At 32.2% G+C, this 16336-nt stretch overlaps 1 protein-coding gene and 1 long non-coding RNA gene across 2 annotated transcripts; both read right to left on the bottom strand.

Annotated features, from left to right (window-relative positions):
- Positions 1-94: 94 nt before the first annotated feature.
- On the bottom strand, positions 95-1155 carry LOC123692502 (protein FAM32A-like). Its single transcript, XM_045637259.1, has 2 exons — positions 745-1155; positions 95-298 (listed from the first exon to the last, which is right to left on the bottom strand). Exons 1-2 carry the CDS (start codon positions 964-966, stop codon positions 176-178), a joined length of 345 nt encoding a protein of 114 aa, XP_045493215.1. The 5' UTR covers positions 967-1155; the 3' UTR covers positions 95-175.
- Positions 1156-13672: 12517 nt separating this feature from the next.
- On the bottom strand, positions 13673-15246 carry LOC123692821. Its single transcript, XR_006751603.1, has 2 exons — positions 14627-15246; positions 13673-14539 (listed from the first exon to the last, which is right to left on the bottom strand). It is a non-coding gene; the product is annotated as an uncharacterized LOC123692821 (long non-coding RNA).
- Positions 15247-16336: the final 1090 nt, after the last annotated feature.

Raw genomic sequence — 16336 nt, 5'->3', positions numbered from 1 at the left:
AACAACGAGTTAGTATTGTGCGATGGTATTGTTATCAGAGAGGGTCAACATTTATTAAGTTTAAAAAAAGGAAAATATAAATGAAAAGCAATTCTGCCTTAAATATTAACATTTTATTTATCCTATAAAAGTTATAATTAAATTAAAGTACAATAATAATTCTTGAATTCTTCTTCTATTTGGTCCAAGACACTTTAGGAATATCAAAGTGTTCAGTGAGACTGTCCAAATGCTGATTAAATTTCTCCACTCTTTGTTTGTGGGTCATCTCTGCTTTTTGCTGTATTCTTTGTCTTTGCTGTAACATACAAAATACATTCTTATTTTCATATTTTATTTTAATAAATAAAATATTGTTAGTGTGGCATATACTTAATGGGTAAAATAAAACTATATTAGCTATTTACTTCAGGGGCCTTAGACAAAGTAACAATTACAAAACGATAACGAAGTTAGAAATCGCAAAAATGTATGGGTTTGACATAGGTACGCCGCGTTAGTTCACGTGGTCTATCTAATGTCAATCCCATACATTTTTGCGATTTCTAACTTCGTTATCGTTTTGTAATTGTTACTTTGTCTAAGGCCCCTGAATCTATAACTCTTTTCTAAGCTACTAACTTGAATGAATATGTAATAAGTATAGTTTTGGATAATATGGATTGGTTATGTGTATTTCTTTCCAATCACAAACTATTTCAAGTTATATTAAAAGTAGAAAATGCAGAATGCTGTGTAACTTACCATTTTCTCTTGCATTTTTTTGAATGCTAACTCAGCTTTAGTTCGTTTCTCTTCTTCTCGTTGCTTCACCTGTTCCTGTACTTCATTGTTATTTATCTGCTGTTTTATGACCTTTTCTGTCTCTTTATTTGCCTTCTTCTTCTTTTTCTTTTTGATTCCAGAATTATCTTTAATTTTTAATTGTGCTCTATTGACACATGCATATTCGTCTTCCTCCACCATTTTTTGTTGCAATAGTTTGCTGAAAAGTTATTAAAACGATGTTGATTTAATAATATGGAACTGAATGCAATATTTTATCACTTTTATCTGTGTTTTGTATGTTTAAATAACAAATAAATACAAATGAATTATGAATCACAATGAACAATATGCGTCCTTCTTCCTTTCACTGTCAAAACTCAAAAATAATCTGACATTGTCACTGTCAGGACTTTCAAATTTGTCTATGGTATTGTCAATTAAAGATAAATATAGAGTTTGCTCACAGATTTTAAACATTATTTTTTCAGTTTACATTTAAAAAAATATTAATTGAATTATTCATGAATGTATGTTACCCAATGATATTACTTATAATTAAAATGTGCAGTTTACTTAAAAGCGCTCCCGGGTCGGCACGTTGAGATGTAGCTAATTAGCCAGAATTGACTTCAGTTGTCTCTTTTTCATGAATGCTTGAAACAAGATTGTTTTAACGTCTGACCACAAGTCTGACTGTGGGGGCGTGAGTGGAAGAATGTTGTGCAGTTGGTAAACCTATATAGGTATCTACCCTTTTACTTATTACCGTCATAATTAGTACCTAATGTAGGTACCTACCTAATACTTAGACCTAATATGAAATTAGTCAGGCATCGTTACTATTTTCTTAGTTATACAAAAATCGTATAAAATTAGTATACTTACTCACATAATTTTTTTGATATTATTTTATTTCTATTAAGTTAATCATACAATCTTTGAATGACGATTCTGCTTCGATCTTAGATTACAAAATAAAGTACAGATGGAGCATGACAACCGCCCGTCGCCCTTGTCAAAGAAAATACGAAATCAAAAACAAATACGTCGCTGCACCAGTGCTATAGCGCATAAAGTGTCATGCAATACGTCAAAAAGGGTTTGCAATTTTAGTTAAAAAATGCCGTCTTGTGATAATAAAACGCTGTAAAATTTGTTCCCGAAAACAAAAAAAAAGATAAAACATCGTTTCACAGGTTTTCTGTAGATTATTTGGCTGATTTATTTCTTTAATACGAATAATAATTTTACAGATATGAAGGAATACAAAACTTCAACGTATGTTGCCAGTATTTTGAAAATGAATTTGCCATTTTTATTGGTAAAACGGTAAAATGGTTAAAAGATCTTCAGGGTAATGCTGTTGGATTTTTCGATCGTGAATGTGATTATTTGTATAGTGCACTAAAGGTTCATGATAATTATTAGATTATTTTAATAAGCATAATACATTATTTTGTTACTTTTATAAAGCTTAAAAACGTCATAGTCGTTTTCGCTAGCGATTTAATTTATGTGAACTCCATGATGGATATGATGACAATAAAATGTCCCGTATTCTCGACTAAAAACTACCGCTATTCGTATTCATATATTATGAAAAATAAAAAATAATATAATTATTATTTATTATAGTTAATATTGAAACTTTTTTTATGTAATTTATTTAATAAAAAATTGAATACAATTATTTTGTCCATATACATATATAGGTCTACCAGAATCTGATGGCATATTTATATTTAAGAAATAAAAGATTTTCATATGGCAATTTTATTTGACAACTATCAAAATGGTTGTCAAATTATTTGTTGTCTTTGCAATTCTTGAATAATTTTTAGGATTTTGTCTAAAAAATCTTCGAAGATGTCGAAAAAGCCGCTGCGATCACAAGCAAGAGGTGTTGTTTATAATGTGTATAGAAAAACATTCGATGAAGAAGGGTCAAACACATCACAATTTTCAATTTTGAATATTTTATTGGTAAATTGGACTTACCCGTTTTGATACTTAAAATTAAAAATATTATAAGTAGGTAACTAACTATAATATTGTTTTTTGATTACAATATAATTTTATGGAAACTTATTACAGGAGTTTTCAATACGGCTATACGTCAAGTCCAAGCTGTCCAAGTCAATTTTATAATTATTTGTGTATCTGTTATTACTTACGAAAATAAACATAGTTTTATTTTATTTTATTGTTATTTTATTTTATAAAAAGAAATATTAGCATTATCTAGTTTTGGTCTGCATTATCATTACATCCATATTTTTACATGGCTTATTGATAATGAATATACAAATATAGGTATGTGTAAATAATAATATGTATTACATAGATAAAAGTAATATGTATATTATACATGTAAGTAGTACCTACAAAATATTAAGTGGATATCTCATTATTTGGTACAATATTGTTCACTTATGTAATGTGACTAATGATGTTGAGGACAAAATAAAAAATAAGCAGTATCAAGATCGGTCAGTCCATTTTCCCTAGGGTTGCACACTCAAAATTTTGATTTCCCCAATTGCCATCAGATTCTGGTTTACCTATAACTTTAGTAGGCAGGTACTTTATGTAATAAATTTTTTTAAATAAAAATTAAAACTTGACTTCTCATTTATGTAAGTATATTATAGCCTACGTCACTACCGCCACTAACATAATAATTCAGATCATTGCAATGAAACCTCACAACTCAAAATCGGTCCAACGGTTTATACTGCAGGGCGTGTCAAAGAAATATTATACATACATCCATAAACTCGAAAAACATAACCCTCTTTTTTCCGTAGTCGGGGAAAAATTTGGGAAATTTTTCAATATCTGGCAACATTACACGCACACAGAAGCACCGTGTACGTACAGTGCAGCGGCGAAATGACAGCACACATAGCTTTATTGAAAATGACGATAAATTATTCGGTTTAGTTCGGCAACGCTCCATCTGTCTTTCGATTATGTCATAATATTTCGTATGTGAGATATAAATATGGAGACGACAACGCCTACATCACTTATGTACTCGTTGTCGCGCTCAACATACGCCATATGGCTTAACTGCACGCTTATTTTTTATTTGTTTTAAAGTGAAACGCATCAAATATGCCTTCGTGTGTGTTATGATATTGCACAAATAATACAAATAATACGGAAAAGTGCAAAATAATAACTTTCATCGGTAAGTACCTAACTAGATAATAATTTTTAAAACTTAGAGCAAAAAAATGGCGCACAGATTTTGTTCGTGGTGTCTCCTCCATACGTAGTAATATTATCTCAATGTATGTTAAGGTACTAGAACCAGAATTCGCCACGGCTCGCAACTAAGTTTGTTTTTTATGAATTTCTATAACATACATTGATTGTTTAAGCTCGATGAAAAGCTGATAAAACGTAAATAGATACTTACATAATATTTTAGGTAGGTCTGCAAAACAGGCATCATTGTATTTTTAAGGTATTTTTTAAAGAAAACTGTCACGACTACTAACATGTATCCATGCACAATTATTACTGAAGAACATAAATCAAAATCATCTTATTTACTTGCAAAAACTTTAAGATATCAGCTGATTAAGCTCACCACTGCTTTATAATACCTATGTATAACAAACAATCAAATTAAAATATCTAAAAAACAGTTAGATTTAAAATAAGGTGTTTCATAGTCAAATAATTTAGAAACTATGTAAATTCTTAACCTGTAATCCCGTACCATATGTACTGACGAATTGAATAGAACTCTCCCAACTTATAACATGGTGATTTTTATCCTATTCGATAATATTACTAGCTATATGCTCCGCGGTTTCATCCGCATTGCTCCGCTCCTTTAGTTTCTGTGATCTGTGGCTCCGCTCCTATTGGTCTTAGCGTGATGGTATATATGTTACCGGAAATGTATGTAATCCGTCATTGTATACAATTCCTAGGAAATGTATACAATTCCTAAAATCGTACGGAAATGTGTGAAATAAATTATTTTATACACATTTCCTAGGAAATCTATACATTTCCTAAATAGCTATCGGAAATGTAAAACATTTAAGATATTGATATGTCGTAGGCAAGTTGTATATAATCTGGCCGTTTACAAACGGTCGGCATTTTGTAGTAGGTAGGTAACTATGCCGATAATTCGTAATCAAAAATTTTTGGTTTGGATAAGGGGGTGGGTTAGGTTAGGTTCGTGTTTTTTAAAACTACACAGAAATAGGAGCCCCACTTCGTGGGGCTCCGTCGGCTCGCGACCGTCTTTTTGTAGAATTTTGGAAAAAGACGAATTTTCGGCATATTAAAAAAGCTAGCTGTAATGTAATACGGCGGATTATACAATCCGACTGCGCCAAATATACGCGAGGACAGCGGGACGAGGGGACTGATTACTTGCAAAATGAAAATTTGATTTTATAAGAATAATTAATATAAGTTGATTTTGTGATATTTACGTTAAAAGTTAGATAGTTGATTTTTAAAATGTTAATTAGTAAGATAATAATATGAACATAATATTATTACAATTATACGGTATGACTGTTACCCGATTGTATCAATAAGAGCTATAATAAAAAAATAACAACGTGTTTTAATACAGAAAGCATTTACTTTACACATTTCCTAATACGATATAGGAATTGTATACAATTCCTAGGAAGATTATACATTTCCTAGCATATGCATGCATTAAATAGTTTTTTAAACAATATTTTATACATTTCCTAAATGGTATCGGAATTGTACACATTTCCTAGGAATTGTATACAATTCCTTGATTTCATACATTTCCGGTAACATATATATAATTATAGCCTGTAGCCTTCCTCGATGAATGGGCTATCTAAAACCGAAAGAATTTTTCAAATCGGACCAGTAGTTCCTGAGATTAGCGCCTTCAAACAAACAAACAAACTCTTCAGCTTTTTAACCCATTGAGCCCCGAGCGGCCCGAACTGACCACGACACAATAGATTTTCTATTGTGATTCCGGGGGCTGAGTTATTAATATGTATTATTAATTATTAGATATATATTATATTAGTATAGATTACAATTTACATACATACAACTTTTAAGCAAATAAAAGTATCATGATGATTCTAAAGCTTGTTGTAACTATTATAAAATTTTTAAGAGAGATTCGAGCCAATCAAGCTCTAATGCACTGAGAAGAAAAAAATCCATTAAAAATTTCAGTGCACATTTGCTTCAGTAACCTAAATCGTATTTAAGGGTGTCAGGTTGACTGGCAGCAAATATCATAAATAAATATGCGATTGTTCGGGACAAAAGAGCGGGAATGAATAGCGTTTCTTGGCGTTATCGGGTAAGCGCACGCGCTCCGCCCGCCGCTGACGCGTACGTCTCCGAGATTAGTTGATTTGCCGCCACGCGGCGCCACGTGCGCTCTGACTACCCGCCAAATAAGATTAACGGATTTGCACACTACAGATTGCACACGAATGGGCAGGAAGTGTAAAGTGAAACGGCGGTAATGAGATCAATTGATGGAATGTTATAAAAATATTTTTAATCATAATGTAATATTAATAAAATAGATAAAAGTAGATTTTTTTTATCAAAAAGAAGACTTGATGATTTTATGGATAACGTGGTGATGTAAGGAATTGCTAAATAATCTTCACTTGTTTAATTTCTTTCACTTTATTTGTAAATTTGTTTGACTTTACCTTATTTGAAAATCTGTAAAAAATAATTCAAATTTATAATTCAAAAAATAATATTAGGTATACTATAAATCATTTTTACACATCAATATATACATTATAAAACATCACAACAATTCAATCTCATGTAAGTAAACAAAATAATGCGCCTGTTATTATTTTATTTTCTTTTGTCTTATTTAATAAATAGGTACCTACTTACCTAACCTACCCAAACAAAACAATTATTAATTTAACTCATTCCTCTTTAATGTAGATGTCATACGCTAAATCAAAAAATCAAATAAAAAATGTAAAGTTATTCAATAGCATTTATAATCTAATTTCGGTTAAAGTTCTACCAGTACAATCTCAATGGTTTATCGCTAGATAAGGGTTGCAGGTCGTAATAGGATCAGATTTAGACACGTGTGTTGCTTAGTGATAAGGAGCCCTCAGTGAATTTATGTTCATGGGGTTTTGTACGATATATTTTTGTGGCCAATAAGACTGTCGGTTTATTCTTTTTTTCAATAGCATGTAAAGATGAGTAATTTTAAGGATAGAAAATAAACTATAGGTAAGTAGGTAATAGATACCAACATTTATAACTACAAATCTATACTAATATTATAAAGAGGAAAGGTTTGATTTTTTGTTTGTTTGTTTGTATGAATTGAATAGGCTCCGAAACTACTTGGCAGATTTGAAAAATTCTTTCACTGTTGGAAAGCTACATCATTTCTGAGTGACATAGGCTATATTTCATTTTCAAAAAAAATAGGCATCCTTACTAAAATTACTATAACGTAATCCAAGGTGTGAAAAAAATATCAAAAAACTACCTTACATCGCGTGCGCTGCGAAAACTATTGATGATAGAACAAAATGATATACTACATTTTTTTAGAACACACCATTATCTACAAAAAATCAGCGGCAGCATATCTCTAACTATTACAGTCCCATTTATATAGCTTCCGCCCGCGACTCCGTCCGCGCGGATGTCGGTCTTCGCGTGGATGGTTTGTTTCTCCATTTTGAGTAACTCTGACAATGACATCTTATAAATATCTATTGGACCCAAATACGGCTAGGCCTATAATAATACGGAACGTGTGTTCGCGGTTCTACACTCTACAGAACAACGTCTATGGATAAAACTGAAGAATTAAGATTAATTTTTTTTCTACGTATTTTTCCAGGATAAAAAGTATCCTATTTTACGCCCAGGATAATCTATACAAATATTATAAAGAGGAAAGGTTTGATTTTTTGTTTGTTTGTTTGTATGAATTGAATAGGCTCCGAAACTACTTGGCAGATTTGAAAAATTCTTTCACTGTTGGAAAGCTACATCATTTCTGAGTGACATAGGCTATATTTCTACCTTACATCGCGTGCGCTGCGAAAACTGTTGATGATAGAACAAAATGATATACTACATTTTTTTAGAACACACCATTGTCTACAAAAAATCAGCGGCAGCATATCTCTAACTATTACAGTCATGTCACAATAAGCGTTTTTTTATTGAAAAAAAGAAATTAAAATACCACCGCTACAAAAAGCTCTTTATTTGTACCTTGGTATTAACCCTTATCAAAATAAATGATGTATTATTTAATATTATATAATATTTTAATAGCCATAAATATTACACTGTTTTTAGCTTTGTTGATTCTACACGTTGGGAAATGTAATACTTATAATAAATGCGAAAGTTTGTGAGGATGGATGTACCTACTCACTCTTTCACGCAAATACTACTGAAGATTACATTGAAATTTAGTATACATATATAGAGGGTAACTTGGATAAACATATATGTATATCCCGGAAATCCCACAGGAACGGGAACTATGCGGGTTTTTTTAAACGCGGGCGAAGCCGCGGGCGGAATGCTAGTTATGAATATTTTTTTATTGAATGATATTAATCGGGAAAGATTTTATGAATGATTAAAAAAAAACCAGAAATATTGATTAAAAAAAAAAGTTTTCCTGCACAAGTGTGCTGTGAATATACCTAACAGATATCTAAGTTCACTCCTAGTTATGAAATGACGTGAAATTAAACGTAGTAAAGTTTGCTTCGCTTGGTTTGCGTTGGAAGTTATGAGTAAGATATCCTTCAAAGGAAATACTTTCAGAAAATAGTTTTCTGCAACTTTATTTGTAGATATTATTTTTATATTTTCCATTTCAATTTCAAACTCATTCGCATGTTGTTGTTTAAAAAAGAATGCCACCACATCACCTACATTAGTGTAGGTATTTTATCTAATTTTAGTGTAAGTATTATTTATAGGTCTGATATGTATAAAAACAAACACAATTTAACTCTAGGATTGTTTATTGTTATAGGTTTAACATTTAGACTGACCAAATTAATATTGATTTGCAAGCTTAATTTGTTAGACCTAAAAAGTCTTATAACATTCATTTTTATTCCAAACCTTTCCCTACACATTTAAATTTCCTTCTTCGCAATATACAAAGCAAACATCCGTCATCACCTTATTATACAGGCGATTATTAACGCAATACTACTTGACTCTGTTTACTCCGTGCGAAAGGAGCCGGCTTAGCACGTCGCATTAGTCAAATAAATCCTTATAAATCGAGTATGAGAACAATGCACGGCTTCTAATAGACATTAATACAACATTAGTTGTAAGGGCGACGGCACACGACAGCAACGCCTTGTTTGCTAACTGCCCTAATCCACTATTTGTAGTTCGGGATGGATATGATTTTGGAATGTATGGGAGAAAATGAGACGGTTTTTGGCTGTGTTTTATAGGATTTTCTTGTTAGATTGATCGTTATCAAGTTATTGTAAACAGTGTACTTAGTAAGTGATTGTTATGTAAAAACAAAATAGTAACTACTTGAAGTTGAAATAATTAATGATGCGATTATATTCGGTTAATTTAAATTCCTTTTATTTCCTGTGGGATAAGGTAGGCTTACAAAATATTAAAACAAAATATAATCTATTCTATAATTCATTCTTTATTTATAAAAAAAACATTTTATAAGAATTTTAATAGTGGGTACGGCACATTTAAACATGATTTAAATATTTGCAACTTGATACTTACTAGGTACTCCTAAACAGAGACAGTCCGCGTAACTCAGTAACACAAGCACACCCTATATTATTGCCAAACGCCGCTTAACTTCTGAGAGGAAATCCTTTTCCCACGAGCTTTATTCAAACATATGTAAAGCGTATGATGGATGACGCCAACGCCGCCCTTACCCGGGGGTTAGCCGTTTAAATCACAATCACGCGACCCCAAATTTTTTCTCTGGTCACCGATATAACACGGCGAATTTATAATGTAATGGATACTCCGCTAATTCTATGAAAGAGTTCAAATGGCACACGTCACGTTGATTGCGCTTTTTATTGTTATAGGGTGTTGATTTTAAAATTTGTAAGCTATTGTTGATTTGGAATGGTCGAGAGAACTAGACTGTCTGGTTGATTCTCATGTCGAGAAACCTTCTAATACTTACTTCTTTATGAACTGCTGAGTTTGATGATCGTTTTTTTGGTTCCTGGTCTACACCCGTATGATTTTAAATAATCATTAGTATTTTACAAATAATTAATAATATCCTGACGTAAATTGAGACATCTACAACAATGTTTGCTGACACAGTTCGTGAAAGCATACAATGTTTCGTAGTCAAAACCAAGTAAGTAAAAGGGTGTAGAAAAGTTAATGTCATATCATTAGCGAAAACTAGGTATTTAAGCAGTTCATAAACTATCATTATTGTTGTGTAGCATAATTTCTTCCAAATCTGTCCAGTCGAATTTACATTCAACCAACAACCAACCCAACGTCTATCAAACCAATCCAATTTAACACGTAAGATTTCAAAATAATCAACGTGATATTCCAACTAAGCATCGAAACTCAGCATTGATCTTGTACAGGGCGGAGGCCGGAGACTTCAAAGTTTTCCCATTACGCAGTTCGCAGACATTAGCGGCCCGCTTAGGTTCATTAAAATTTGTCATCTTGTCGTACGTATACGAGCAACTTCCAAATGGATGTAGGAACTTGTCTAAGTGAAACTCGGCTGACGTGAAAACTTTCCCGCGTTTTTTGACTGCCACTTTTTTTCGACGCCATCAATTTCTCAGCCCGTCAAGAAGATTTTTCGCACTCGTACCAAATGCGGAAAAAGAGTAATTTAAGTTTTCTAGAAGAGTCGTTGCGTAGGAATTATGATCTTTGTTTTCAAAGTTTGATTGATTTATGGAGTTCACTCAGTTTTCGAAAGAGGGTTGGAGTTCTTTTGAATAATATCAATTTATAACCAGAGATGAATTAAGCAGAACATTAAACAAAAACTAAATATTCGTTTATCGGGTAAAAGTTTATTAAATAATAAACTTTAAGTTTCTAAAAAAATTGGACTACTATAGACATGAATGAGTTATTTATTCCTTGGTTCTAAAATTACTCCCAAATACATTTTAAAACACATAAAAAGAGTTCGATTAATCTCATTAACGCCACAGTAAGACAAAGACTCGATTTAAAATCCCAATTACGTCCCCAAGTGCAGTATTACCTAAACGGGAATCACTTCGACCGCCCCAGCATCACGTCCATTGTTGTAGGGGGTTAAATGAGCTGATACGAAGGGTGTCGGACGATAGTTTAGTTTTAAATAACAGATGTAATTGTGTTCGAATGGCTTAACATGGCTGAATGAATTATTAGCTGGTGTTAGAGCAAGCGCGTTAATGGATATGTCTCTGTCGGGGTGTCTGGAGACAGTAATATGAAATGGTTTAGTAAAAGCATAAGACGTAGTAGGTATTGTAGAGCAAGTTAGTAGTCTTCCATAGCTTTCGAAATTTACCAAGCATACCTACCTATTATGAAATTTCTATAACTTGGAAGTTTCTAATGCTCCATAAGCGTAATTTTTTATCGGTGAAAATAAAAATTCATGAACCCTATAACCTTTTTAAACATATTACGTAATGAAGAGCAGGTAATCGATTTACTTCTAGCATGCCTAAACAACCTCGCGGATGAATTAGTGGTTCTCCAGTAGTAGGTAATTAATTATCTATGTCATTAATACCAAAAGATATTTTAATAACAAACAGAATCTCACTCAAAAAGAAGAAAAGAAGCTTCTCGTAACGGAACGCAAAATACTCCGTAAAATATTGGGCCCGATACCCTTAAACGACGGTAGCTGGAGAATCAGAACCAATAAGGAGCTGGAGGAACTTTTTGCTGCACCAAACATCTTAGGCGAGATTAAAGCGCATAGGCTACGATGGTTGGGCCACGTTCTGCGGATGGGAGATGATCGGGCTGCTAAGCGGGTTTACTTGGGGCGTCCCTCAGGCCGACGGCCGGTTGGCCGTCCTAAGTATCGCTGGGCGGACCAAGTGAATAACGATCTCGTGGCACTGCGCAGAAGATACTGGCAAAACATCGCACTGTGCCGGGACAAGTGGCGTCTTTTGTTGTCGGAGGCCAAGACCCACTTTGGGGTCACTGCGCCAGATAGTAAAAGTAAAAAAAAGTAAAGTAATAACAAACAGATATATCTTCTAAATAAAATGTTATGATTTAATAGGACGCGGTGTAATCAAGGGTGGTAATGTAACTGGATACCAGTAATGTCAGTAAATCAGATTTCGGCTTGGGGTGACTTATCTCACTCAAATTTAGGGGATCCTATAAGTTTGCTCCACTTGGGACTTGAATAAATGGGCCTAGCTTTATTTTGTGTATAATTTTAACTTTTAGTGTCCAACGAAGTAGCAATCTAGTTTCTATTTACGTAGATTCGTATGCGAATACAAAAATATTAATAATCTTTAAAGCATAAGAATTTCATGCCAACTTCATATAGTTTTAATTAATTTACTTACACTTTTACTTAGTTACAAAACGTATTGATAAAATACAATTTACTATGAGTTGACAAAAGCTGTAAAAAAGCTTTTAAAATAGTATATACTGAGTACTCGTATATAAATTATGATTTATGTGGAATAAACTATTTATGGAATCGTCTACAGCAGCAATTACAACATAAACCTTTATAGTACTAAGTGGAGTATACCCTTGAACTAGAAATAATTCTTATCACGTGTATTTAATTTAATTTAACATTGATACTAGTAAAGCGACATTCCGATCTGAAAAAACGTGACGGCTATAAATAAACAAGTTGCTGCTATTTACAACCGAGTAACTTGCTTCGGAGGGAGCCTGCAAAGTTTGTTGCTAAAATTATACAAGTCAACTTTGTTAACGTATGTTGGTAATATAAACCCACTAAGCTGGTCAAAAAATACGTATTAAAGGTTTGTTGCTTTTAACCTATTCACTCAGTAAATATAACTTACCTACTTACTATAGTGAATCGCGTTACTCTGTTAACAATACCCAACGTGCTCTGTTGTTTTTAGCAAAGTTGTTGCGTAAAACTAGCTAAGTAACACGATAATGTTAATCATATTTATTGGGTAGGGACAGCCAATCTACTTTGTTACTTCTACTCAATTGAAAATTTGTATACGTAGCCAAGTTACTGGGTACTGTCAATCGTGTTCATTGGTTAACTATAACTAAATATACTCTGTTCTTTCTAGTCAATTAAGATTGGTATATTTAGCCAAGTTACTTTGTATTCTTAGGCGGGTTTATTAGGTAACCATAGCTAAAATACTTTGTTGCAAGTACTAATTCAAACGACACATATTAAGCTATATATTTTCAGTATAAGCTGACCTGTGAATGTTTGTAAAACCTATACAAGGTGTAACAGAAAGGGGATATACACATCCGAACAGGGCGTGATGCACTGATGAAACTGAACAACGTTTCCCAAGGAAAATGGGTCGAAAGATGAAAAAAAAATTAAACCTCTCCATTATTTTCATCTTTTGACATTATGTTCTTTGGGAAAATTGTTCAGTTTCATCAGTAGGTACATCACGCCCTGCTTAGATGTGTAACCCCTTTCTGTTACACCCTGTATGCAATGTGAAGTCAGCTCATACTGAAAATATTTACCTAGTTCGATATGTTGTCATTTGTCATTAGTGCAGGGGGCAAAATTTTGGCATGTCGGAAAAAAAGCCAATGAAACGTTCATGTAGGAAAATAACACTCATTTTACCGACACACCAAAAACTTATAAGAAACTGAAAGAAAATTATGCACATTAATGAAATTAGCTTTATTCAGTACACGATACAATCATTTCAAGTAACATACTACTTACACTTAGATACTACTACTTTTAAAAATAGTACACAATTCACAATGTCAAGAAACAATAACTATTTTGTGTTTTAATTTTCACAATAACAGGGTTAAATATAAATCATGAGTAAACTTTTAAGGAATGACTCACACTACGAACCTGAACAACTTTAATTAGGTCTATACCTAATCCAAAGCCAAATCCAACATCGTAAAAGAAATATCAGCTGTTTCATATACAAAAGTGGAATTATCTACTCTGCCAAAATCTACGGAACAGCTGATTTTATTTCGCGATGTTGGAGTTTGTTCTATAATGAAAGTGGTTTAGGTTTGTTTACATAAAAACAAACAACCATTATGGTAATGTAAGCAAGTTACTACATCTAAATATTGTACTTATATGTATTTGATAAGTCAAAAGTTTAGGCAAAAACTATAGAATAAGTTAGGAGAATAAGTAATCTTTTTGATCTAATAATTTTATTACAACCCACCAAGTAAAACCGTTATTTTAAACATTTGAATTTATTCTCATTGAAACATAATTCACATTCGTCGTCGGGAAAATGATCATAAATGCTAAAACTTAAACATTTTTTGCACCAAAAAAAAAATTAAAGTACAATAAGCTCTTTACATATTATATGGGAACTATATCCTACCTAATGTAATTTACTAAAGTAATAGGTATTTAATAAAGTAATAAGTATATGACAATATCTTGCTTGATCAGAAGTAACTTACTAATTCAAATATTTTTGGCTTGATTGTGGGGAAGCTTTCAGTGATATATTGTCCTTTGGTTTTCACAATCTTTTTCTAGCTGTAAAAAATAAAAAAAACCTAAGTAAATATTATACAAAAGTAATTAAACTAAAGCAGACAAAAAATTCAAAAAAATTGAACTCACCAGAAGATATCCTTTGGGTTTTTTAAGAGCCGCATATTCATTGTATTGAGGTATTGGAGCTATAGTTAACTATTTTGCAGCAATTAGCTTCGTCTCTGTAGAGTCTTGCCACTTTAGTTCTACGGCTGTCCATGGCTGTTTTTGAGCCCTAATAGTTTGTCTTCTGCATCTTGCTCTTCTATAATAGTTTGAATTAAAATGATGATGAAAAGTTTTTAATGTAAATTTGAATCTGCCTTGTAGGTGCTGAGGCGGCGCTTCAACAGACACGTTCGTCACTCGACTATGATTTGATAGAAATGGCTGACTTTGCGGGCTACGCAGCCAATTCCTTGTTTCATTTTTATCAAGTTACTCGGTCAAAAATAGTATTCGCTCCATTGTTAATTGCCGAGCTGTGCTTATCTCCCAATAGATAAGTTACTTGTTTGTTTTTAAGTAAGAAACACGGTTATATGCATCATAGAAAGTTATTTAATTTTAGCCAAATAATATTATGTCTAAATTTAAATGATTTACTTGTCATTCAATCATTATGTAAGCTTGTTTATTTTTAACCGAACTCTGTGTAAATAGTAGCCAACTATGGTTAAGTCTAAAATTAAATAACTTGCTTATCATTAAATAAAAACGTAAGCTTGTCTATTTTGAACCTAATTCGGTAAAGGTAATATTGACCGAGTCGGTAATTTTGAAATAAATAAGTACTTTTTTAATAATAGCCAAGAATATTTAGCAATACTTGCTTGTATAATACTAGCAAAGCTTTAATGCATATTTTAAATATGTCTTAATTGAATGCAGCAGAATAATTTTTAACCGAGCTAAATTGGTACTTTGCTAAAGAAAATTTTTCTCAGTGGAGCGCGGTTTGATTAGTTTAATCAAATTTAATGATTACTAATAAGCAGGCTAATTAGCCAGATTATTAATGTTCAAGCACGATCATAATTACAACATAATCTTAAACGTTTGTGTGTATTTAAATGTTATTAAAATATAACATAAAAGCATGTTGCAGACTCGTAAATTATGATCTTATATGATTAAATAACAGTAGAGTATTATAAAGGAAATAATTAGAAAGTAAGTGGGCCATGTTTCCTTATGATGGACTTCCTGACAAATATAGATATAGAATTTATAAATATTAATATTTATGGCTTGATTAATATGAAATTTTGCTTAATCTTGACCTACTTTGTCGTTACAATTGTGTTTTTATATTCAGGTTATATTATGCAAGTCAATTTTATCCAAATAATCCGTATTCTCTAACTTGATTCTAACAAACGCCGATATTGAATTAAAATTAAATTGAAGTAGGTAATCAATCCAAAGGTGGGCAGGGACCGTATTATGACCTCTTATTCCCAGTCAGTTTACGCTGTGAATTGAACTGAACTGAATTCATAAAATACCTACCATATTAACCATGGCTGGTTATTGCGATCATAATATACCTACGACACCAGGTCTCTCTAGAAGGAATATAATACCTATACGGACTGATGATGATGATTCAAAAAAGATATTTTTAATTAAACAATTTGCGTTATGACTAACTTTCAGGAAGCGCACGCACACCCTATAGTTATACCACAGATAATATAATACTATTATACTATAACTGCGCAACAATCACAGTAATACAAAGAAACAGTTGGTAAACATTACCACCAAATCGCCGCCCAAACAAGTGTTGACAAG

Source organism: Colias croceus, chromosome 6, assembly GCF_905220415.1.
Source record: "Colias croceus chromosome 6, ilColCroc2.1".
Lineage (NCBI taxonomy): Eukaryota > Metazoa > Arthropoda > Insecta > Lepidoptera > Pieridae > Colias > Colias croceus.
This window is presented reverse-complemented; position numbering and strand designations above follow the sequence as displayed.

Excerpts from the sequence above, each read along its gene's own strand:
- LOC123692502 (XM_045637259.1), bottom strand. The coding sequence starts at position 966 with ATGGTGGAGGAAGACGAATATGCATGTGTCAATAGAGCACAATTAAAA. Across the intron at positions 299-744 it reads AAAAAATGCAAGAGAAAATG|CAAAGACAAAGAATACAGCA; the intron begins GTAAGTTACACA and ends TGTATGTTACAG.